Here is a 24,470-nt window from a genome sequence, read left to right as displayed (position 1 = left end):
TAGAAAAGAGTAGATCTGAACTATCCATTCAGACCCCAGTCCTACCTACAGGTTATGGAAAATGTGCTCTTTTAGTATTTCTACAGAAGGTTTCCTGAAGGAGAAAGCCTCCACTTCTATGTCAAGGATTAGAAATCAAAAACACTATAGTAAATACTACAGTAATGTCTGCAAAAACACTACAGTAAATACTACAGTATACCACAGTGCTCAAAAAACACTACAGTAAATACTACAGTAAACTACAGTCCTCAAAAAACACTACAGTAAATACTACAGTATAGTACAGTCTGCAAAAACACTACACTAATTACTATAGTATATACTACAGTTATTTTACTACATTATTTGTACTATAGTTTACTGTAAATACTGCAGTATATACTACAGAGGGGTTGGGTGCTATGTGTTAGTTTTAAGCATTTTTTTAGGGACCCCTGAAAACTCTAAATTCTCCTAGACCACCTGGTTGAGAATCACTACAATCAATTACTGATAGATATTAACTTCATTTCCCAATTGCCCGGCAATTATTTTCCTCAATTTCCGCGTCACGTGGCTCTGAAAGTAAACATATTTTGCTCTTCTGCGTTATTGTAGGACCAGACAAGTTAGAACAGTTAACAGACAATAGTATTTAGAAGTGTGTGAGTATTTTGAGTCACTGTCAAGGGTGTTTAGATTGTAGCTATTTATTTTTAGTGAAGTTATAACTCAGCTATCTAGCTCAATTTTTACACAGCCAACGCAACGCGGAAAGAACATACAGGTAGTAACGTTATAAAGTGAAGTTTCTAGCTAGCCAATTAAGTTAATGTGGTAACTAATGTTAACTACTTAATTTCTTCGTATGAATTTTGAATTTCTTGCTCTTCTATCAAAAGTATTCGGCTTCCTCCATGTGCATAGAAAAAGCTAACACATATTTGTATGGTTAACGTGCCAGTTTCCCGGCCAACGCCTTTCTCCCTTCCTTTTTTCTCATGCTCGTCGTCGCACACATTTCGTTTGAAAATGTGTCGTAGTTGACAGAATTCTGCGTCAAGCGCTTGACAGACACAGCAATACAATTGTGTAGAATTAGGGATGACATTCTTTCTTTTTACTGAACACCTTCGTTTTTTCCATTTGGTCGGCTTGTCAAAAGCCAGGTAGATTATAAGAGACATTTTCATAGGTTTTACCTGCTGGGATCAAAATGGGTTGCACACTAAGTGCCGAAGATAAAGCTGCCATGGAGAGGAGTAAAAATATTGATCGGAATCTGAGAGAAGCTGGCGAAAAGGCATCAAGTGAAGTCAAACTGTTGCTTCTAGGTGAGTGTTCATATGTGACTGACATTCGCAGCTAGTATATACATTATATGAGATCTGGAGAGGGTGTCTAACTGATCGAATTACTGTTATGTATGGCTCATGACTAGCTTTCGAAAACTCTTCTGTAGTTAGGGTTTGAGGTTACATTCGGCCACATTTCGCTCCGTGTGAACTACAATTCCGACGCTATGTTTTAACATGTTGAAAAGTCAATAATCATCGCTTTCAAACCGGTTTTCGAGACATACGCCTTGCCCCTTATCGTTCATATCAGTAATTTAAAAAATACCCCCCTTGCACACATTTGTTTGAGCTAATTATCGCAGGTGGCCGGCCACCTATGGCTTTCATAAACAAGAGATGTAACATGGAGATATGGCCGTGTGGGAACACGTTGTTTGAAACTTTTTTTTTTCCTGTTTTTTGGAAATGATTTCTCGCTAATTTAAAAAAAAATATGCTCCTTATGTTTCCAAAAACATACTAAACGTGTTAATGTTTAGAGCAAGCGTCTCGCTAATTTTAAAAATATGTTCCTTATGTTTCCAAAAACATACCGCAAGTGTTAATGTTTAGAGCAAGCGTCTGGGCTCTTAACAAAACACCCCCAGTCAGAAGATACTATGGTCAATAGGCGCTAAAGCAGTTAGTCATGAGCCTACCCAGTGTTTATAGATGCTATCTGGCAATGGTTATGGTGGAACCTACTTTACTCAAATGAAAGCTGTCATTACAATTCAGTCTTCCACAGACTGTATTAAAAAAACACTTTAGCGTTCATGCTTATGATGTAGCCTGATGTTTTCCCCTATATTCTCAGGGCAGGTGCAAAGGCCCCAAAACAGTAGGGGGTTGTAGAACTGTCACAGATGGAATCAGCTGGTTCTGAGCTCTGACTGTGCATGTTTATTGTTGTATCTCTACACATTTAGTAGAGCTAAGGATTTGAAACTTCTCCTAATCTTATGTCTCCTTTCTTTGCCTCTAAACATTCCACTTCAAGGTGCTGGGGAGTCTGGGAAAAGCACAATTGTAAAGCAGATGAAGTGAGTACATGTTTCAACCGTTTTGTGCACACCCAAAATAAAATAAGAAACTAGCATTCTGTTTACACCTTTTGACCGATTAGGAACCCATGTGAAGTGCTGTATCAGCTATGAGCCTTTGCAATATGATGTTATCTATGTCACGAGGCCTAGATTAGATGTTGACCGCAAGCACCAGTAAGATGCGCATGTTAACCTTCTCTTCTCGCCCCCAGAATTATCCATGAGGACGGGTACACACAGGAGGAGTGCAGCCAGTACAGAGTGGTGGTTTACAGCAACACCATCCAGTCCATCATCGCCATCATCAGAGCTATGGGCAGGCTGGGCATAGACTTTGGGGACACAGCACGATCAGTGAGTCAGCTTGAAGATTATTTTACATTCCAGTGCTCTTAATTAGTTTAGTAGATTATGTTAGATTCATTTACTATTGTTTCCTTGTAAAATGCCATAGTAAGTGTTGTTTCTATTTATGTTGTTATGACTACAAGGAAGTACATATTTCACAAGAACAGTGTACAGAATGATCTACTGGCTGCAGTGAGATTTTGTTCCAAATTGTATTCATCACATGCTTCATAAAAAAACAGGTGTGGACTAACACTGAAATGCTTACTTACGGGCCCTTCCCAACAATGCAGAGAGAAACAATAGAAAAGTAAAACACGTAATAATACAGTGAGTAATGGCTATATACAAAGAGTACCAGTACTGAGTCGATATGCAGGGGTACGAGGTAATCGAAGTAGATATGTGTGTATGTATATGTATGTATGGTAAACAGTAGCAGCAGTGTATGTGATGAGTCAAAAAAGTTAGTGCAAAAAAGGCTCAATGCCGATTGTCCGGGTAGCTATTTGGTTAACTATTTAGCAGTCTTATGGCTTTGGGGTAGAAGCTTTTCAGGATCCTGTTTGTTCTAAACTTGGGGCATTGGTACCGCTTACCATGCGGTAGCAGAGGACAACAGTCTAGGAACAACATGTATGGTCAGCATGTGAAGTAAATCACTTGAAAACTGACTCTGCACCGAACATGTTGATTTGGGAGTAGCGTTGGGCAGTATACAATATCCCGGTGTATTTTGAAATCCCATCAGTAAAAAAAAAATGTATATACATTTGAATATTAGTACTTTGTTAAATAAATACCTTCTGTCAACTTGTGCACTAGGTAATGAATAAAGCAGACCGTGTTAATAATTTTGCCTGTTAGATTATTTTTCATTATTAAGCTTACTGGTACTAGTTTCACAAAACATATGTTTGAGCCAGTCACATGTGTTTGTTTACAAAGAAACGCAACTAGCAAAATGGGCGCTTCGCAAGGGTACTGTCACTCTGGTAGCGCAACTTAAGTGAGGTGATCAAGTTGCAATTGTATGAAATTCACTACTGTTTCCCAGCTATATATCGTATAACTATTAAGTTAACTATCAAATTGTGCCAAATAAAGTGTCCCCAGTTGGGTTTAGCTAAGTGGCTAATGTTAGCTTGCAAGCTCAAGCTTCTTGGTAGCTGCAGGAGAGACAATCCCCTCCTGGATTAAGATCCCTGCTGTTTAATATTTATTTTGTGCGTGCTGCAAACTACGTTTTGAGAGGCTTTGAGATACTGGGTTTTCTTGGTAGTAAATGTTTCCATGAGCTTGTTAGCATTTACCAAGCATCCACTATGGGGATTCCTTAGTACTTGTTAGCATTCTGGTAAATTATGATTTTTGTGGGGGGGTGATAGCGCCCCCTGTGTGCACTACCAGTAATACCATATATCCCAGGACAGCGCAGGCACAGTATGGAAAACTGGATTCCGTCCAACCCTATTTGGGATTTCCATTTTTCTGTTGTCATACTGTGTTTCCACGATAGACGAGCGTTGTTGTTTCCTGTTGGTAACTGTGGTTTTCTTTGTTTTGCTGTGTCTCCAGGATGATGCCCGCCAGCTTTTTGCCTTGGCCAGCTCTGCAGAGGAAGGGGTCATGACCCCTGAACTGGCTGGGGTCATCAAGAGGTTATGGCAGGACGGAGGGGTCCAGATCTGCTTTGGCAGGTCTAGAGAATACCAGCTTAACGACTCCGCCTCATAGTAAGAGCATTACAAATCTCTGCTCTAACACAACTTGAATCAAATATTATAACGACTAGAGAACCATTATGACTGATTTGAGGAATATTGGTTATCCTCAAACATGAGAAGCGAGACTGTAATCCAATTGACTGTAATTCATCCAAGGTTAGGGAAAGCCTGATGATCTGAAAATAATATTTGAGTTCCAGAAAATCATTGGAAATAGGGAGAAGTGTAATGAACTTGTACCTAAGGTCTTATGTGACATGTTAATCAGGAGGCTGCGGCCTGGACTAATTTCGTATACATTGAAATGTTTTTCTGTTTTCCACTGCCTCTGTTGGTGCTTGCTTTTCAAAAAAAATGTACTGTACTATCAACAGGCTACAGATTTAGTATTTATTAGATTCCCCATTAGCTGCTGACAAGGCAGCAGCTAATCTTCCTGGGGTCCAAACAGGAATTAAACAATAGCCTACATCATAAATAAAATAGTACATCAAACTAGACATTGCATTATACATACAGTATGTACATTCCTCCATTACTTCAAATGTACATTATAAAATGTACAATACAACAATACACTATTACAATGTGTGGGTGTGTGAAGAGTATGCCTGGCACAATGACCGTATTATGGATGAAGACCGTCATGAAAAAATAAACGGCAGAACTGTTTAACACTTGAATCACTGGTAGAATCGAGGCTAACGAGCAGTCATTACAGTGTAATAAATACATTTAATATACAGTGCATTCAGAAAGTACCCCTTGACTTTTTTCACATTTTGTTACGTTACGGCCTTATTCTAAGAAAGCCATTCGGCATGTACTTGGTGTCCACGTCAAACTAAAACTTAATTCCAAACTTGTCGGGTTTACTCGCAATATATTGCGCAAAGCAACAAGCCTTTGTTGTGAACAATTGTTAATCAATAGGGATCTTCTCTCCTGGTTTGCAATGCTGTTCTGTACAAACGTCAGATACCATGGCACATTTGTCTGTTTTCAGATTTCTCGTTTCTGTGTCATCAAAACGGAGGTAATGCATGATCTCTCTGAAGCGATCATGTTACATGATTTGCTGATGTTTTTGCTTGAGCTGTATGGCCTGCCCTCTGTGATGACATTTTGTGCTGATAATCGGCCCGTAGCTAGTTCTTCCAATGTTGGGAGAATGGGTGGAGGAGGAGGATCAATGGGGGGGAAGACCATAAAACAAATGACATGCCCTCCGAAAATTTGTTATAGCTCCAGTTCTGTATGTGATATTATGATTCTAACAACGGCAGTGTGTTATTTAGAAAAGTGAAGGACGGAGGCTTGACTGAGTAATTTAATTAATAAGCAGTCAAAATGACTTTAGCAGATCTAGTGTTAAGTATAATTTAGATGTTTTTAAATTTATTTTAACGAGCAGCTGACTGAAAAGAGGGTGGCCGGGCATTCGTGTGGTTGAGTCCGTTTCTGCGGTAACGTGGACTCTAACATTGTGACTAAACTTTGTTGCTCCTTGCTGAATCAAGCAAGATGTAGAACACTAAGGTAACCTGCCTAAATTGTAGAACACTAAGGCAACCCGTAGCACTCATGTCCGTAGCCATGAAGTACTTTGAAAGGCTGGTAATGGCTCACATTAACACCATTATCCCAGAAACCCTAGACCCACTCACTCCAATTTGCATACTTCCCAAACAGATGATGCAATCTCTATTGCACTCCACACTGCCCTTTTCCACCTGGACAAAAGGAACACCTACATGAGAATACTATTAATTGACTACAGCTCAGTGTTCAACACCATAGTGCCCTCAAAGCTCATCACTAAGCTAAAGATCCTGGGACTAAACACCAACTGGATCCTGGACTTCCTGACAGACCGCATCCAGGTGGTAAGGGTAGTTAACAACACATCCTTGATTCAAGTTCCTTGGTGTCCACATCACCAACAAGTTTTCTTGATCCAAACACATCAAGACAGTTGTGAAGACAAAGGCTATTCCCCCTGAGGAAACTAAAAAGATTTGGCATGGGTCCTCGGATCCTCAAAAGTTCTACAGCTGCAACATCGAGAGCATCCTGATGGGTTGCATCACTACCTGGTATGGCAGCAACTGCTTGGCCTCCGACCAGAGGGTAGTGCGTACATCACTTTGGCTAATCTGCCTGCCATCCAGGACCTCTACACCAGATGGTGTCAGAGGAAGGCCCTAAAAATTGTCAAAGACCCCAGCCACCCCAGTCAGACTGTTCTCTCTACTACCGCATGGCAAGCCATACCGGAGCGCCAAGTCTAGGACCAAAAGGCTTCTCGACAGCTTTTACCCCCAAGTCATAAGACTCCCGAACAGCTAATAAGATGGCTACCCAGACTATTTGCATTGTTCCCCCCCCCCCCCCCCCCCCCCCCAAACCCTCTTTACGCTGCTGCTACCCTATGTTTATCATATATGCATAGTCACTTTAACCATACATTCATGTACGTACTACCTCAATTAGCCCTCACAAATGACCCCGCACATTGACTACCCAGACTATCTGCATTGTGCCCCACCACCCACCAACCCCTCTTTTACGCTACTGCTACTCTCTGCTCAATTAGCCCGACTAACCGGTGCCTGTATATAGCCTCGCTACTATTATAGCCTCGCTAGTGTTATTTTTCACTCTTTTTACTGTTGATTTTTTTTATTTATTTTCTTATCTATTGTTCACCTAATACCTATTTTTTTAAACTTAAATGTTGTTGTTGGTTAGAGCCTGTAAGTAAGCATTTCACTGTAAGGTCTACTACACCTGTAGAAGTTTGCGCATGTCTGCATCAGCACACATAGAAATAGAATGATGGCAGCACATGCATATTTTTTGCTTTTATATACAGTACCAGTCAAAGTTTGGACACCTACTCATTCAAGGGTTTTTCTTTTTAATATTTTCAACATTGTAGAGTAATAGTGAAGACATCAAAACTTTGAACGAACACATGGAATCATGTAGTAAGCAAAAGAAGTGTTAAACAAATCAAAATACATTTTATTTTTGAGATTCTTCTAAGTAGCCACCCTTGGCCTTGATGACAGCTATGCACACTCTTGGCATTCTCTCAACCAGCTTTCTTGGAACCTAAAATCTCAAATTTGGACTCCTCAGACCATAGGACAGATTTCCACTGGTCTAATGTCCGTTGTTCATGTTTCTTGGCCCAAGCAAATCTCTTCTTCTTATTGGTGTCGTTTAGTAGTTGTTGTTTTTTGCAGCAATTCGACCATGAAGGCCTGACTCACGCAGTCTTGAGCTGTTCTTGCCATAATATGGACTTGGACTATTACCACCCCTACCTTGTCACAAATGTGTTATTTTATAGCGTTGATGTCTTCACTATTCTATAATGTAAAAAATAAAGAAAAACCATTGAATGAGTAGGTGTGTCTAAGCTTTTGACTGATACTGTGTGTAATATATAGATATATTATTTAAAACATATTTTATTGCACAGGAGACACCTGTCTGAATTGTGCCTGTCTCAGTGGACGAATCCATTGAGGAGGCTGCTGGAATGCCATGGTCCAAGAAGGGAGTGTGGCTAAGATGCACAAGGCACGTCTCTCTCCATAATGCTCTCTGTCCCGCCATTTCGTGTGCATTCGTTGTTTTGTAACTTCATTGTGTGAATTGTTTGCCCTTTGATTGTTACTGTCTATCAATTTCCCATTTACATATATCACCAGTAGTAGCCTACATTTACCGCTAATTCTGATCATTTCTAATCTACAATGTTTGTTTGGTTATGGTCATTTCTGTTTAATGCATTCAATATTATTAGTTGTTTACCGTTCATTGTCAGAGTGGACACGATTGCAGAGCTCACGCGTGTGAGAGTTTGTTTATTTCATTCTATTTACGAGTTTAGACTTTTTTAAATCAAATTATTTTGGTTATTTAGCAGACTTTTATATATTTTTATTTATCTGTTGTGAATGACTATTTCCTCAATGTATTTAAAATATTTCCAGCTCTCTCTCTCCCTTTCGATAACCACTCGGCATGAAAGGGAAAGGTTTTAATGATCTGATCCAGTGGAAATATAATAAATACTTCTTATCCCTTGCACAAATAGCGTACAGCTTGGTCTGTCCTGAACTCACTGGCACCTGAATTTTGTACATTTTCACCCCAAATTCTTATTATCGAAATGCCTCTCAGGTCATTTGAATAGGTTTTTCTAAGTAAAATGTCATTTATTTCTATAAAACGCAAAATATGTTGTCCATAAATCAAAACATTTATACTAATTGAAGTTTACATTAAACTATAATATTTATTACGTTAAGTGTCTAACTTTTTTCAAGTTGCTGTAAAACTAATGTTTATCATTTTATTCATGCATCATGTAGAGGAGCAGTCCTTAGACGAGCAGAAGTTCATTTAATTTCTTCACTTATATGCCTTCAGAATGAGAATCTTATTCTCAAACACCCCCTTTATGACTCTTGACATACCGACATGACAAAATCTCAAATTGGGAAAACTTACCATACCAACATGGAGCCATGAATGGGGCTTCAGCAATGTGGTCTTTTTTTTGTGTGCTCATTATAGTGGCCGTCTCTTATTACTTGCAGATTGAGCTACTGGCCTCTAATTACCGAAACACACACTTCTCATTACCGCATATTTTTTTAGGTCCGTTTCAGTAATGATATCTTTCATTTCAGCAAATTATAATAAGCTAATTCTAACATATAGTCAATGGGTTTGCTGTGCTGGTAACTTTATTTACTAGGACCACTCCTTTACATTTATTGTATAGCATTTTTGTTAAACATCTGTTATTTGATTTAAATAGGGGTTGTCAATTAAAAATGGTGTTTATACACTCATATTTCTTAACTTAAGGCCACAATCTGGAGTTTGATTCCGCAAAGCGCAACCCGCCGTCCAGGCTGTATCACATCCTCGCTGTGATTGAGAATCCCATAGGGCAGCGCACAATTGGCCCAACCTCGTAGGTCGTCATTGTAAATAAAAATTTGTTCTTAACTGACCAGCCGAGTTAAATTTAAAAAATGAATGTACTTTAAAGGAGGACATCCTCCATTTTGACGTGTACCTGTACCTTTGTTATGACAAGCCTAAGTAAGTTTAGGAGTAAAAATTTGTATAACAAGTCATAAGTTGCATGGACTCAGTGCGCAATAGTGTTCAACGTGACTACCTCATCTCTGTCCTCAACATATACAATTATCTTTAAGGTCCCTCAGTTGAGGAGTGAATTTCAAGTACAGATTCAACCAAAAAGGACCAGGGAGGTTTTCCAATGCCTCGCAAAGAAGGGCATCTATTGGTAGATGGGTAAAAATCAAAAAGCAGACGTTGAATATCCCTTTGAGCATGGTGAAGTTATTAATTACACTTTGGATGGTGTATCAATACATCCAGTCACCACAAAAATACAGGCATCCGGAGAGGAAGGAAACAACCCTGGGATTTCACCATGAGACCAATTGTGACTTTAAAACAGTTAGAGTTTAATGGCAGTGATTGGAGAATTGAGAATATATCAACAACATTGTAGTTACTCCACAATACAAACCTAATTGTCAGTGAAAATAATTTAAGGCTGTACATAATAAAAATATTCCAAAACATTCATCCTGTTTGCAATAAGGCACTAAAGTAATACTGCAAAAATGTGGCAACGCAATTCACTTTTTTTCTTGAATAATAACTGAATGGAGCTAAGCACAGACAAAATCCTAGAGGAAAACATTTCCACTAGAAACTGGGAGATGAATTCACCTTTCAGCAGGACAATAGTCTAAAACACAAGGCCATATCTACACTGAAGTTGCTTACCAAGAAGACAGTGAATGTTACTGAGTGGCAGAGTTACAATTTTGACTTAAATCTTCTTGAAATCCATGGCATGACCTGAAAAATGCTTGTCTCGCAATGATGAAAACAACCAATTTGACAGAGCTTGAATAATTTTGAAAATAATAATGGGCAAATGTTGCCCAATCCAGGTGTGTAAAGCTCTTCGAGACTTACCCAGAAAGAATCACAGCTGTAATCACTGCCAGCGGCAGTATTGACTCAGGGGGTTGAATACATTCTAATCAAGATAGTTCCTTTCGAAAGTGTTCAGACCCCTTGACTTTTTACACATTTAGTTACGTTACAGCCTTATTCTAAAATTTGTGATTTAAAAAAAAATATCCATCCACATACAATACCCCATAATGACAAATGAACAGAAATACCTTATTTACTTAAGTATTCAGACCCTTTTCTGTGAGATTCGACATTGCGCTCATGCATCCTGTTTCCATTGATTATCCTTGATGTTTCTACAACTTATATTGATTGGACATGATTTGGAAAGGTACATATCTGTCTATTATAAGGTCCCACAGTTGACCGTGCATGTCGGAACAAAAACCAAGCCATGAGGTCGAAGGAAGTGTCCGTAGAGCTACGAGACAGGATTGTGTCAACGGATCTGGGGAAGCGTACCAAAACATTTCTGCAGGCACCTAAAGGGCTCTGACCATGAGAAACAAGATTCTCTGGTCTGATGAAACCAAGATTGAACTCTTTGGCCTGAATGCTAAGTGTCACGCCTGGAGGAAACCTGGCACCATCCCTACGGTGAAGCATGGTGGTGGCAGCATCATGCTGTGGGGATTTTCTTTAGCAGCAGGGACTGGGATTCTAGTCAGGATCGAGGGAAAGATGAATGGAGCAAAGTACAGAGATCCTTGACGAAAACCTGCTCCAGTGCTTAGGACCTCAGACTGGGGTGAAGGTTTACCTTCCAACAGGACAACAACCCTAAGCATACAGCCAAGACAACGCAGGAGAGGCTTCGGGACGTCTCTGAATGTACTTGAGTGGCCCAGCCAGATCCAGGAAATTAACCCGATCGAACATCTCTGGAGAGACTTGAAAATAGTTGTGCAGCACCGCTCCCCATCCAACCTGACAGAGCTTCAGAGGATCTGCAGAGAATAACTGGAGAAACTCCCCAAATACAGTTGTGCCAAGCTTGTAGCGTCATACCCAAGGCTGTAATTGCTGAGTAAAGGGTCTGAATAGTTTATGTAAATGTCATATTTCAGTTATTTAATACATTTCAACATTTTTCTAAAAACCTGTTTTTCTTTGTCATTATGTGGTATTGTGTGTAAATGATTTTTATTTTAAAAAATTAATTTTAGAATAAGGCTGTAATGTAACAAAGTGGAAATAGTTAAGGGGTCTGAATACTTTTCAAATGCACTGTGTTTGTGTTTTATTTTACAAATGTTAGAATTTTTTTCTTCCACTTTGACATGAGTATTTGGTGTAAACAATAAAAAAAAATACAATCAAATTAATTTTCATCCCACTTTGTAACACAACAAAATGTGGAAAAAAACAAGGGGTGTGAATACTTTTTGAAGAAACTGTATTTAGAAGTTTTAGGCATATCATGTTGTGCCATTTGCCTGTAGAATCCCATTCAATTTAGAAATGCATCTAAAATACATTAGAACCACACATCCATGTCCTAATACATCAATATTACCTGTAAATTCCTAAATTCCATTTTTTTTTAAAAGGCACATTTTTATGCTGAAGTGACCTGTTGAAAATACATGCACGTAATTACAGTACTTATCCTAAAATAATGGTATTTAGTCAGTTGCATTAAGATCAGTGATTTTAGATTTATGCAAGTCATTTGGGATTGACAAATGAAAGTTTGATGTTTTGGAATACTGAATCTCTAATAGAGCTCAGTACAGTTTTTGAATGATAAACTAGGAAACGCTCATTACCCAAACATGCATTCTCACAAACCTGCTTTTCTGTAATGCACCAATATTTTGGAAATATTAGGAAAAATAAAATGTTTGCGTTTTGTAATTTTTGCTTAATCTGATAGTGTGCCTTTTTGTTATTTTTATCCAAATATGTGTACATAAAAATAACAAGTAATTATTACCAAAAAACAATATTCAGGAAAGGTTGCGTTATGAGAAATTACTAAGTACATGTCAAGTGTCATGTTTAACTCAGGCTTTTTCATTAAGTTAGCGATGTTAAAACTTATTAGAAAGGGATTTGTTTTATCTTTTTGAACTTAATGATAATTCTTGCTAGGGTAGTTGTGGAAATTGTGGTAAAATGCATAATATATGTGCAATAAACATAACAATGATTATGAAATAGATGCATACAGATCCTAATCTTAGTGATCCAAGAGGAATTATGGTGGAAAATATTTTGTCTATTTCTTTTGGGTCAAGTGTCAGTTTTGTGAGAATTTTCCATATGATTACTCTGAGTTTGTTTTGGGAATAGTTTACTTTGTATTCCTCCCATATTGGCTTAATTTGTTCACTTGCATTGTTGTTCACATCCATGGTTGATCCAAAACCAGAACTTCTATTACATGTGTTAGCTCATCAATTTGAAATGGCATTATCCAACAATTGGTAACTAGTAGTGTATGTAAGTAATTCATGTTAAGTCAGTTTCCTTTTCTTCCTCTTCAGTTACCTGAATGACCTGGACAGGATATCCCAGCAGAACTACGTGCCCACGCAGCAGGATGTCCTGCGCACCAGAGTCAAGACCACCGGCATTGTGGAGACACACTTCACATTCAAGGACCTCTACTTCAAGTCAGTAAGCTGTTAACACAGCACTCCGTGCGCCGACTTACACTAATAATACATGAGGACCTTCTTCCCTACAGTTAGTGATTCACTAATGTAGAAAATTGCAAAGCTGTCTGTACAACACCCTAGTGACCACAATTTACTGTAGAAGTGTTGTCTTTCTCTCTCCCACTCATTCCCTTTTTTTATGTCCTCTCTCTTCTCTCAATTCCTCATGTTATTTATCTCTGCCTGAATCTCTGTGGCTGCAGGATGTTTGATGTGGGGGGTCAGAGGTCTGAGAGGAAGAAGTGGATCCACTGCTTCGAGGGAGTCACAGCCATCATCTTCTGTGTTGCGCTCAGTGACTATGACCTGGTGTTGGCTGAGGATGAGGAGATGGTGAGTGGGACAGGGCATAAACTCTAGATCTATAGTCCTGTGGTAATGACATGATACTCTTTATCAAAAGAAATCGCCCACACGCTAACCCTAACACTGCTCATCTCTCCACAGAACCGTATGCACGAGAGCATGAAGCTGTTTGACTCCATCTGCAACAACAAGTGGTTCACGGGCACCTCAGTCATCCTCTTTCTCAACAAGAAGGATCTGTTTGAGGACAAGATCCAGAAGAGCCCCCTCACTATCTGCTACCCAGAGTACTCCGGTACATCTTTAACCCTTTACACTCATTGGAATTGGCCTGTATGGATAGGGATACATTTAAATGTTTCTTACAGAAGAAATATGAAAAGCCTATGCACAACCATTTAAACAATTGAAAGGAAACCGTTTGTAGATTATGGAAAAATTATTAGACTAAAGGTAGGGACACAACAGTGCACCTGACACAAGACTGAATTCTAACAAGCCGCTGTTGATTTGATGTGCGTTATACATTTTCTGTACTTTTTGCCCCATTTGTGGAGAGTACATTCAGTAACATGATAAGAATATTCCTGGAAAATGTGGGGTAGATACAACACAAAACAAAAATACAATTGTTTGAGTGAGAGGACTAACTGGCGTCTCCAAGTGGCCACACAACTCTCCAGAGTGTGCACAGTTCCTAAGTCATTCGAGTTGTGGCTGAAAGACGACGTGAATAACATACAGCTGGCGGGTTATATACTGTATCGGCAGGATAGAACCGCAACCTCTGATAAGGCAGGTGGTGATGGTCTATGTATATTTGTAAACAACAGCTGGTGCATGATATCTAAGGAAGTCTCGGTTTTGCTCACCTGAGGTAGAGTATCTCATGATAAGCTGTAGACCACACTATCTACCTAGAGTTTTCATCTATATTCTTCGTAGCTGTCTATTTACCACCACAAACCGATGCTGGCACTAAGATTGCACTCAATGAGCTGTATACGGCCATAAGCTAACAGGAAATGCTCATCCAGAGGCGGCACTCCTAGTGGCCAGGGACTTTAACGCAGGGAAACTTATATCTCTAGACCACCTTTAAAACTCTAGACCACCTTTACTGAACACACAGGGATGAACACACCTCGCCCTCCATTTGGCAAATCTGACCATAATTCTATCCTCCAGGTTCTTGCTTACAAGCAAAAGCTGAAGCACTAGTGACTCGGTCAATAAAAAAAGTGGTCAGATGAAGCAGATGCTAAGCTACAGGACTATTTTGCTAGCACAGACTGGAATATGTTCCTGGATTCTTCCGATGGCATTGAGGAGTACACCATATCATTCACTGGCTTTGTCAATAAGGGCATCGATGACATTGTCCCCACAGTGACTGTACGTACATACCCCAACCAGAATCCATGGATTACAAGAAACATCCGCACTGAGCTAAAGGGTAGATCTGCCGCTTTCCAGGAGCAGGACTCGAACCAGGAAGCTTATAAGAAATCCCGCTATGCCCTTCGACGAACCATCAAGCAGGCAAAGCGTAAATACAGGACTAAGATCGAATCAAACGACACCGGCTCCGACTCTCGTCGGGTGTGTCAGGGCTTGCAAACTATTAGACTACAAAGGGAAGCGCAGCCGCGAGCTTCCCAGTGACACGAGCCTACCAGACAAGCTAAATGACTTCTATGCTTGCTTTGTGGCAAGTAACACTGAAACATGCATGAGTGCATCAGCTGTTCTGGACGACGTGAGTAAGACCTTTAAACACGTCTACATTCACAAGGCCAGATGGATTACCAGGACGTGTACTCCGAGCATGCGCTGACCAACTGGCAAGTGTCTTCACTGACATTTTCAACCTCTCCCTGTCTGAGTCTGTAATTCCAACATGTTTCAAGCAGACCACCATAGTCCTTGTGCCCAAGATCACTAAGGTAACCTGCCTAAATGACTATCTACCCGTAGCACTTATGTCTGTAGCCATGAGTGCTTTGAAAGGCTGGTCATAACTCACATCAACACCATCATCCCAGAAACCCTAGACCCACTCCAATTTGCATACCGCCCCAACAGATCTACAGGTGACGTAATCTCTATTGCACTCTACACTGCCCTTTCCCACCTGGACAAAATGAACACCTATGTGAGAATGCTGTTCTTTGACTACTGCTCAGCATTCAACACCATAGTGCCCTCAAAGCTCATCACAAAGCTTAACACCCTGGGACTAAACACCTCCCTCTGCAACTTGATTCTGGACTAACTGATGGGCTGCCCCCAGGTGGTAAGGGTAGGTAACAACACATCCGCCACGCTGATCCTCAACATGGGGGGCCCCTCAGGGGTGTGTGCTCAGTTCCCTCCTGTACTCCATATTTACTCATGACTGCATGGCCAGGCACAACTCCCAACCAGCATTAAGTTTGCCGATGACACAGCAGTGGTAGGCCTGATCACTGACAACGACGAGACACCTTATAGAGAGGAGGTCAGAGACCTGGCTGTGTGGTGCCAGGACAACAACCGCTCTCTCAAGGTGATCAAGACAAAGGAGATAATTGTGGACTACAGGAAAAGGAGGACCCGAGCATGCCCCGATTCTCATTAACGGGGCTGTAGTGGAGCAGGTTGAGCACTTCAAGTTCCTTGGTGTCCACATCAACAAGCTATCTTGGTCCAAACACACCAAGACAGTTGTGAAGAGGGCACGACAAAGCCTTTTCCCCCTCGGGAATAAGCCATAAGACTCCTGAACAGCTAATCAAATGGCTACCCAGACTATTTGCATTGCCCCCCCTCCCTCTTTTACACTGATGCAACTCCCTGTTTATTATCTATGCATATTCACATCAACTGTATGTACATGTCGGTAGAGTTAGTCAGAAGTTTACATACACCTTAGTCAAATACATTTAAACTCAGTTTTTCACAATTCCTGACATTTACTCCTAGTAAAAAAATAAATATATATTTTTTTAAAGTCTTAGGTCAGTTAGGATCACTACTTTTATTTTAAGAATGTAAAATATCAGAATAGAGGTTTATTTATTTCAGAGTTTTATTTCGCTCATCACATTCCCAGTGGGCCAGAAGTTTACATACACTCAATTAGTATTTGGCAGCATTGCCTTGGGTCAAACGTTTTGGGGAGCCTTCCACAAGCTTCCCACAATAAGTTGGGTGAATTTTGTCCCATTCCTCCTGACAGAGCTGGATGATAGCGGGGTGAACAGGCAGTGGCTCGGGTGGTTGTTGTCCTTGATGATCTTTTTGGCCTTCCTGTGACATCGGGTGGTGTAGGTGTCCTGGAGGTCCAGTAGTTTGCCCCCGGTGATGCGTTGTGCAGACCTCACTACCCTCTGGAGAGCCTTACGGTTGTGGGCGGAGCAGTTGCCATACCAGGTGGTGATGCTCTCGATTGTGCATCTGTAGAAGTTTGTGAGTGCTTTTTGGACAGGCCAAATTTCTTCAGCCTCCTGAGGTTGAAGAGGCGCTGCTGCGCCTTCTTCACCACGCTGTCTGTGTGGGTGGACCAATTCAGTTTGTCTGTGATGTGTACGCCGAGGAACTTAACTTACTACCCTCCACTACTGTCCCGTCGATGTGGATATAGGGGTGCTCCCTCTGCTGTTTCCTGAAGTCCACTATCATCTCCTTTGTTTTGTTAACGTTGAGTGTGAGGTTATTTTCTCCGAGGGCCCTCACCTCCTCCCTGTAGGCCGTCTCGTCGTTGTTGGTAATCAAGTCTACCACTGTAGTGTCGTCCACAAACTTGATGATTTGAGTTGGAGGCGTGCATGGCCACGCAGTCGTGGGTGAACAGGGAGTACAGGAGAGGGCTCAGAACGCACCCTTGTGGGGCCCCAGTGTTGAGGATCAGCGGGGTGGAGATTAGATTGTTACCTACCCTCACCACCTGGGGGCGGCCCGTCAGGAAGTCCAGTACCCAGTTGCACAGGGCGGGGTCAAGACCCAGGGTCTCGAGCTTGATGACGAGTTTGGAGGGCACTATGGTGTTAAATGCTGAGCTGTAGTCGATGAACAGCATTCTCACATAGGTATTGCTCTTGTCCAGATGGGTTAGTGCAGTGTGCAGTGTGGTTGCGATGGCGTCGTCTGTGGACCTATTGGGGCGGTAAGCAAATTGGAGTGGGTCTAGGGTGTCAGGTAGGGAGGAGGTGATATGGTCCTTGACTCTCAAAGCACTTCATGATGACGGAAGTGAGTGCTACGGGGCGGTAGTCATTTACCTCAGTTACCTTAGCTTTCTTTGGAACAGGAACAATGGTGGCCCTCTTGAAGCATGTGGGAACAGCAGACTGGGATAAGGATTGATTGAATATGTCCGTAAACACACCAGCCAGCTGGTCTGCGCATGCTCTGAGGACGCGGCTGGGGATGCCGTCTGGGCCTGCAGCCTTGCGAGGGTTAACACGTTTAAATGTTTTACTCACGTCGGTTGCAGTGAAGGAGAGTCTGCAGGTTTTGGTAAAGTTATCTAGTCTGTCTGGGAGCAAGACATCCTGGTCTGTGACGTGGCTGGTTTTCTTTTTGTAATCCGTGATTGACTGTAGACCCTGCCACATACCTCTTGTACTTCCGGCGCCGACAGAGATGGCCACCTCGCTTCGCGATCCTAGGAAACAATGTAGTGTTGTTTTTTTACGTGTTATTTCTTACATTAGTACCCCAGGTAATCTTCGGTTTCATTACATACAGTCGGGAGGAACTACTGAATATAAGAGCAACGTCAACTCACCATCATTACGTCCAGGAATATAACTTCCCCGAAGCGGATCCTGTGTTCTGCCTTCCACCCAGGACAATGGATCGGATCCCAGCCGGCGACCCAAAACAACAAAGTCGTAAAGGGGGCAAACGAAGCGGTCTTCTGGTCAGGTCCCGGAGACGGGCACATCGCGCACCTCTCCCTAGCATACTACTTGCCAATGTCCAGTCTCTTGACAACAAGGTTGATGAAATCCGAGCAAGGGTAGCATTCCAGAGAGACATCCGAGACTAACGTTCTTTGCTTCACGGAAACATGGCTCACTCGAGAGACTCTATCGGAGTCGGTGCAGCCAGCTGGTTTCTTTGCGCATCGCGCCGACAGAAACAAGCACCTTATGATTAACGAGATGTGGTGTGATCATAACAACATGCAGGAAATCAAGTCCTTCTGTTCACCTGACTTAGAATTCCCCACAATCAAATGTCAACCGCATTATCTACCAAGGGAATTCTCTTCGATTATAATCACAGCCGTATATATTCCCCCCCCCAAGCAGACACATTGATGACCCTGGACAAACTTTATTTGACTCTATGTAACCTGGAAAGCACATATCCTGAGGCTGCATTCATTGTAGCTGGGGATTTTAACAAGGCTAATCTGAAAACAAGACTCCCTAAAGTCTATCAGCATATCGATTGCGCAACCAGGGCTGGTAAAACCCTGGATCATTGTTATTCTAACTTCCGCGACGCATATAAGGCCCTCCCGCGCCCTCCTTTCGGAAAAGCTGACCACGACTCCATTTTGTTGCGTCCAGCGTACAGACAGAGACTAAAACAAGAAGCTCCCGCGCTCAGGTCTGTTCAACGTTGGTCCGAGCGAGTTCATTAGAAAGTGCATTGACGATGTTATACCCACAGCAACGATTAAAACATTCCCAAACCAGAAACCGTGGATTGATGGCAGCATTCGCGCGAAACTGAAAGCACGAACCACTGCTTTTAACCAGGGCAAGGTGACCGGAAACTTGACCGAATACAAACAGTGTAGCTATTCCCTCCGCAAGGCAATCAAACAAGCTAAGCGTCAGTATAGAGACAAAGTAGAGTCGCAATTCAATCAGAGGCACTGAGTTTGAAGGTAGGCCTTGAAATGCATCCACAGGTACACCTCAGAATCTTCTAAAGCCATGACATCATTTTCTGACATTTTTCCTACCTGTTTAACGGCACAGTCAACTTAGTGTATGTAAACTTCTGACCCACTGGAATTGTGATACATTGAATTATAAGTGAAATAATCTGTCTGTAAACAATTGTAGGAAAAATTACGTGTCAATCACAAAGTAGATCTCCTAACCGACTTGCCAAAAACTATAGTTTGTTAACTAGAACTTTGTGGAGTGGTTGAAAAACGAGTTTTATTGACTCCAACCTAAGTGTATGTAAACTTCCGACTTCAACTGTATTACCTCAATTACCCCGACTAACTGGTGCCCCCGCACATTGACTCTGTACTGGTTCCCCCTTTTATATAGCCTCGCTATTGCTATTTTACTGCTGCTCATTAAATATTTTATACTTATTTTTACTTATCTATTTTTTACTTACCACGCATTTTTCTTAAGTACATTGTTGTTTAAAGGCTTGTAAGTAAGCATTTCACTAAGGTCTACACTTGTTCTATTTGGTGTATGTGACAAGTAACATTTGATTTTCAAAGCACTTTTATGACTCAAAGAAGAGTCTTCAACTGTGTGGTTTTTTTTTTAGATATCCTAGCTATGCAGTTGAGGAACTAGAGCAAGCACACTTGTAGTTTTTGTTTGGAACACATCCCTGCATCCCCGCCATCACACAATTACTGTTGTTTATGCAACCCAAAAACGGTCCATTATGAATCACAACGGTGCTCAAGTTCACAACGGCTGTCTGTCAAAACCTATACAGCACTGTGAAGCACAGTCTGAGCTCTGATGTCATGTTTAGCGTGTTACTGTGCAGCCACTGCGTACCAATGTTAAGGCACTTATCAGTACCAAAATCTTCCATTTTCCATTTGTGTACGAGTGTAAAGGGCTACTAATACAGTCTTTGACATTTCAGAGATATACAGGTGGATATTTAGGAATCAGCATCCTATAAAACAGCACAAAGCACAATTTCCTGTGGGATTGTTATAGTAACCGCAGTGCATTTGCACACAGTGGATTCTTTTTTGAGATGTTTGAGGAATGAGTTATACCTCTATTATGAAATATTAGCTTGTGCAATATGGGAGGAGCCTCATGGCACACTTTGCTGAAGCAGGATATTTGAGTTTAGCAAGTTTTTAGTCTATAGTAGGAAATGACTAGTTTGCTCAAAGCAATGTATTAATTAAGTCACACATATATTGCATGTCCTTGTGAGAATAATTGCATAAATTATATTGAAAACATATTCCCCTCTGCTCTAGGTTCAAACGTATTCAAAGAGGCGTCAACCTACATTCAGTGTCAGTTTGAGGACTTGAACAAGCGTAAGGATACAAAGGAGATCTACACCCATTTCACTTGTGCTACTGACACTAAGAACGTGCAGTTTGTCTTTGACTCTGTCACTGACGTCATCATTAAAGCCAACCTGAAGGAGGTCGGCTTGTACTGAGACTCCTGCAACATCATCTGTCTTGTCATCATCGGGGCTGGAGTGTTTAGGAATCACACATTTACAGGTGTAAATCAATCATTGCCTTTTTGACAGTTAGACCATATACAGGATGGGTTTTTAGACCATAAACTGTTGCCATAATGTATGAATCCTTGGATATTTCAAAACAAGATTACATGGAGCACTTATGTGGTTTTGGTTTTCTATCTTTTTGCTCTTATGGATTCCTTAGCTATGGACTGATTTTCTGTAAAATGTCTTTAAAACATTCTGCACTTTTTAGGCTTTCAGCATTCACTGTAAAGGGTTCAAATGTATTAATTACATTGTAAATGTTGAATAAGGGATCACAATTATTATGCATTTTTTAATTTTGACAACTTGTCTTTATAACTGTATACACTGAGGGTACAAAACATTAGGAGCACCTTCCTAATATTGAGTGCACCCCCTTTTGCCCTCGGAATAGCCTCAATTTGTTGGCGTATGGACTCTACAAGGTGTTCCACATGGATGCTGGCCCATGTTGACACCAATACTTCCACAATTGTGTCAAGTTGGCTGGATGTCCTTTAACCTTTAAGTGATGGGCCATTCTTCAACAGCAGTGTTGCAGTTCTTGGCACACTACTACCATACCCTGTTCAAAGGCACTTAAATATTTTGTCTTCCCATTCACCTTTTGAATGGCACATACACAATCCATTTCTCAATTGTCTCAAGGCTTAAAAATCCTTCTTTAACCTGTCTCCTCCCCTTCATCTACACTGATTTGAAGTGGATTAAACAAGTGATCAATAAGCGATCATAGCATTCACCTGGTCAGTCTGTCATGGAAAGAGTAGATGTTCCTAGTGTTTTGTACACTTAGTGTAAATGGTCATTGCTCAACCTAAATTGTTGTTGTGGAATTGTGTCCTCTAGTGTTAATCAGTATTCTCGTGGGGATTTGAATGTGCTGAATTCTGATTGTTTTAATATATCACCATTCAGATCGTTACATAACACTGAAGTATTATACTAGCTCTTAGCAGACTGTAAGACATCACTTGATGTTTTAAAACCACTTTTAAAGAAAACATTTTTTTTTAATGGTTGCCTTAACTTGTATTATGTTATTTTGGATATAACTATTTTGTATAAAGATTATTATGGCCTTTCGCTGAAGACAATGGCCTTAATACAAGCTAAAAGTATTTGCCTGGAAGCCATTTTAAATGCTCCTCCTTTTGAAAACATGCTTTTTATTTTTTATTTTACCAGGTGAGTTGACTGGAAATATCTTCTTATTTATAGCAAAGGCCTGGAGAAAGTTACAGAAGTTCAGAGGACTAATTCCCCCATTATGTCGATCACAAAAGTTGTTTTGTTGAGATCACGAGAAACTATATAAATGGGAGTAGACGTATTGATTAACAGTATGACTGAGGTGGCAGAGCCCACAGTGGATCAGCGCATACATTTTTTATGATTGCTACACTAAAGGATGGTACATTTAATACTAACCTCATGCTTTCATTTGTGTTTTGAGCTCATTATCCGTTTATAAGTTAGCTTGATAACATTCTATGTTACCTTGAGCTAAAAGCTCATGTGGCAGCTAAGCCCTCATGGTGCATTTAAGCCCTGAACGATGCCTGACAGACACCTCTGTCTCCCAGGCTGTATGCCACATCAAAGACCACAGCCAATCGCATGCAAGCAACAATGCAGCTAACTTGGCTAGTCTTGTGAGCGAGTTAGCTAGGTAGTCTTGTTATCTATGCTGGTTGTTAGCTTGCATAACTGACGTGTGTATAATTGTAAGGGGCACTTTGTTTTATGGATAATATTTACCATTACAGAGTGGGTGAGCTCTAATCCTGACAGGCTGATCAGATTCAAAAGTAGCCTCAGTCTGAAACATCAGGATGCTGACTTGTAGGTTGTTTCATAGATAAAACTCCTTTTGTTTCATAGGTGAAGCTCCTTGCCGGCAGCAATTGGTGCATTATGCATATGATCAAGAGTGGGTGCACTCTATTCCTGGCCAGCCGATCAAATTCAGTAGTAGTGTCTGAGGCTGATCAGTCAGGATGCTGCCTTGTAGGCTGTCTGCAAGGAACCTTGCATATGAAACCGCCTACAAGGCAGCATCCTGATTTATCAGCCTCTAAGGCTGAAATTGAATCTGATCAGCCTGTCAGGAATGGACATCACTCACTGTAAATGTTATATTAAATTACCTTTTTATAATTATACACATCAGTTATGCAATATAACAAGTTAGGTAGCTAGCTAACAGGACTACCTAGCTAACTAGCTAGCTCACAAGACTAGCCTAGTTAGTTGCGTTGTTCCTTGCATGAGATTGGCTGTGGTCTTCAGGGGGGCACGCAGCCTGGGAGATGCCGCTGCCTGTTAGGCAGCATTCAGGGCGTAAATGCCCCGCATTACCTTCAACGCAGCCACAGGGCTCCTTGATAAGGTGGCTATCGTGCATCTGCACATATGAATGGATGATGTGTGCTACTTTTGGTGATCTCGACAAAACAACTTTTGTTATGTAGAAATCATGAGATAAATACATAAGTCATGATCTCGGCATAAGGAGGGAATTGTATTTTTATTCATATGTCCTCTGGGCTTCTGTAGAAAGTTACAAAAAACATGAATAAAAATACATAGTTAACCTACAAAATATATAAGCAAGCAAAAAACAATTGCTATTTGGACATTTGAACAGTTGTCTAAATTGAACGAATGTTCCTTGCATTAAAATGGAATGTGGCCCAAACTTGTCTTTTAATTATTCAATAGTGTCAATTACAATCATAAGATTGTAAAAGACTTGACTTATTATACCAGTAATTATCATAGGGTCATAGAAATGTTTGTTTGCATTGTATATCTCTCCACAAGGTTAAATGAGTCAGTGGTTGACAACACCACCTGCAATGGGGGTTATGTCATACAACACACATTTAAGTCTTAGGCCTAACAAAGTTAATTTATTGTTTAACGGATGCCCCGTTTCACATTTCATCCCCAAAATGTTTTGGGGTGGGACAATTGGGCTCCCGAGTGGTGCAGCGGTCTAAGGCACTGTATCTCAGTGCTAAACGCGTCACTACAGTCCCTGGTTCGAATCCAGGCTGTATCACATCCGGCCGTGATTGGGAGTCCCATAGGGTGGCACACAATTAGCCCAGCGTCGTCCGGGTTTGGCCGGGGTAGGCCGTCGTTGTAAATAATAATTTCTTAACTGACTTGCCTCGTTAAATAAAGGTTAAATACATTTAAAATTGTGATTCATATGAATTTAATATTTTAAATGATTCACTTTGCCCTTGTAGTATTCGATTCGGTTGAAGCGTGGTTAATCAAAGTAATCATTTGTAAATCGCAAACAGTCATTTTAGGAAAAAAGATGACCTGTAGCCTTCCTTTTGGATTATGTGCTTGACTTGGACAGGAGCTCACCGGAGCTGAGCTGAGTACCAGCACCTCAAATGTTCTAATGCTTGAGCTCTTGTTCATCTTTAAAGAATTTTAGTTCAATAGTATTGTAGGTATCCTGCACCTAAATGGTAACAGTCCAAGTCGCATTCATTATGTGGCTACAAAACTTAACAT

At 40.9% G+C, this 24,470-nt stretch overlaps 1 protein-coding gene across 3 annotated transcripts; it reads left to right on the top strand.

Moving 5' to 3' along the window:
- The first annotated feature begins 524 nt into the window (after positions 1-524).
- LOC110494345 (guanine nucleotide-binding protein G(i) subunit alpha-3) lies at positions 525-23,631 on the top strand. Of its 3 annotated transcripts, none has more exons than XM_021569317.3 (9): positions 525-769; positions 1,152-1,316; positions 2,320-2,362; positions 2,578-2,719; positions 4,292-4,449; positions 12,978-13,106; positions 13,355-13,484; positions 13,599-13,752; positions 20,662-23,631. In XM_021569317.3, the coding sequence occupies exons 2-9, from the start codon at positions 1,199-1,201 to the stop codon at positions 20,850-20,852; spliced, it is 1,065 nt and encodes a 354-aa protein (XP_021424992.1). In that variant the 5' UTR covers positions 525-769; positions 1,152-1,198; the 3' UTR covers positions 20,853-23,631. The 3 variants fall into 3 exon arrangements, with proteins under 3 accessions (XP_021424992.1, XP_090061863.1, XP_021424991.1); XM_021569316.3 differs by having other exon boundaries at positions 542-769; positions 1,148-1,316; XM_090205737.1 differs by having other exon boundaries at positions 534-1,316.
- Positions 23,632-24,470: the final 839 nt, after the last annotated feature.

This window comes from Oncorhynchus mykiss, chromosome 17, assembly GCF_057628025.1.
Source record: "Oncorhynchus mykiss isolate SJ-2025 chromosome 17, ASM5762802v1, whole genome shotgun sequence".
NCBI lineage: Eukaryota > Metazoa > Chordata > Actinopteri > Salmoniformes > Salmonidae > Oncorhynchus > Oncorhynchus mykiss.
The sequence above is the reverse complement of the archived record's forward strand: the minus strand, read 5'-3'. Positions and strand labels throughout refer to the sequence as shown.

Bases quoted from the DNA above. Each gene is read 5' to 3' on its own strand.
- LOC110494345 (XM_021569317.3), top strand. From the start codon at position 1,199: ATGGGTTGCACACTAAGTGCCGAAGATAAAGCTGCCATGGAGAGGAGT. The intron at 4,450-12,977 runs GTAAGAGCATTA...CTTCCTCTTCAG, and splicing joins CTTAACGACTCCGCCTCATA to TTACCTGAATGACCTGGACA. The intron at 13,485-13,598 runs GTGAGTGGGACA...ATCTCTCCACAG, and splicing joins TGGCTGAGGATGAGGAGATG to AACCGTATGCACGAGAGCAT.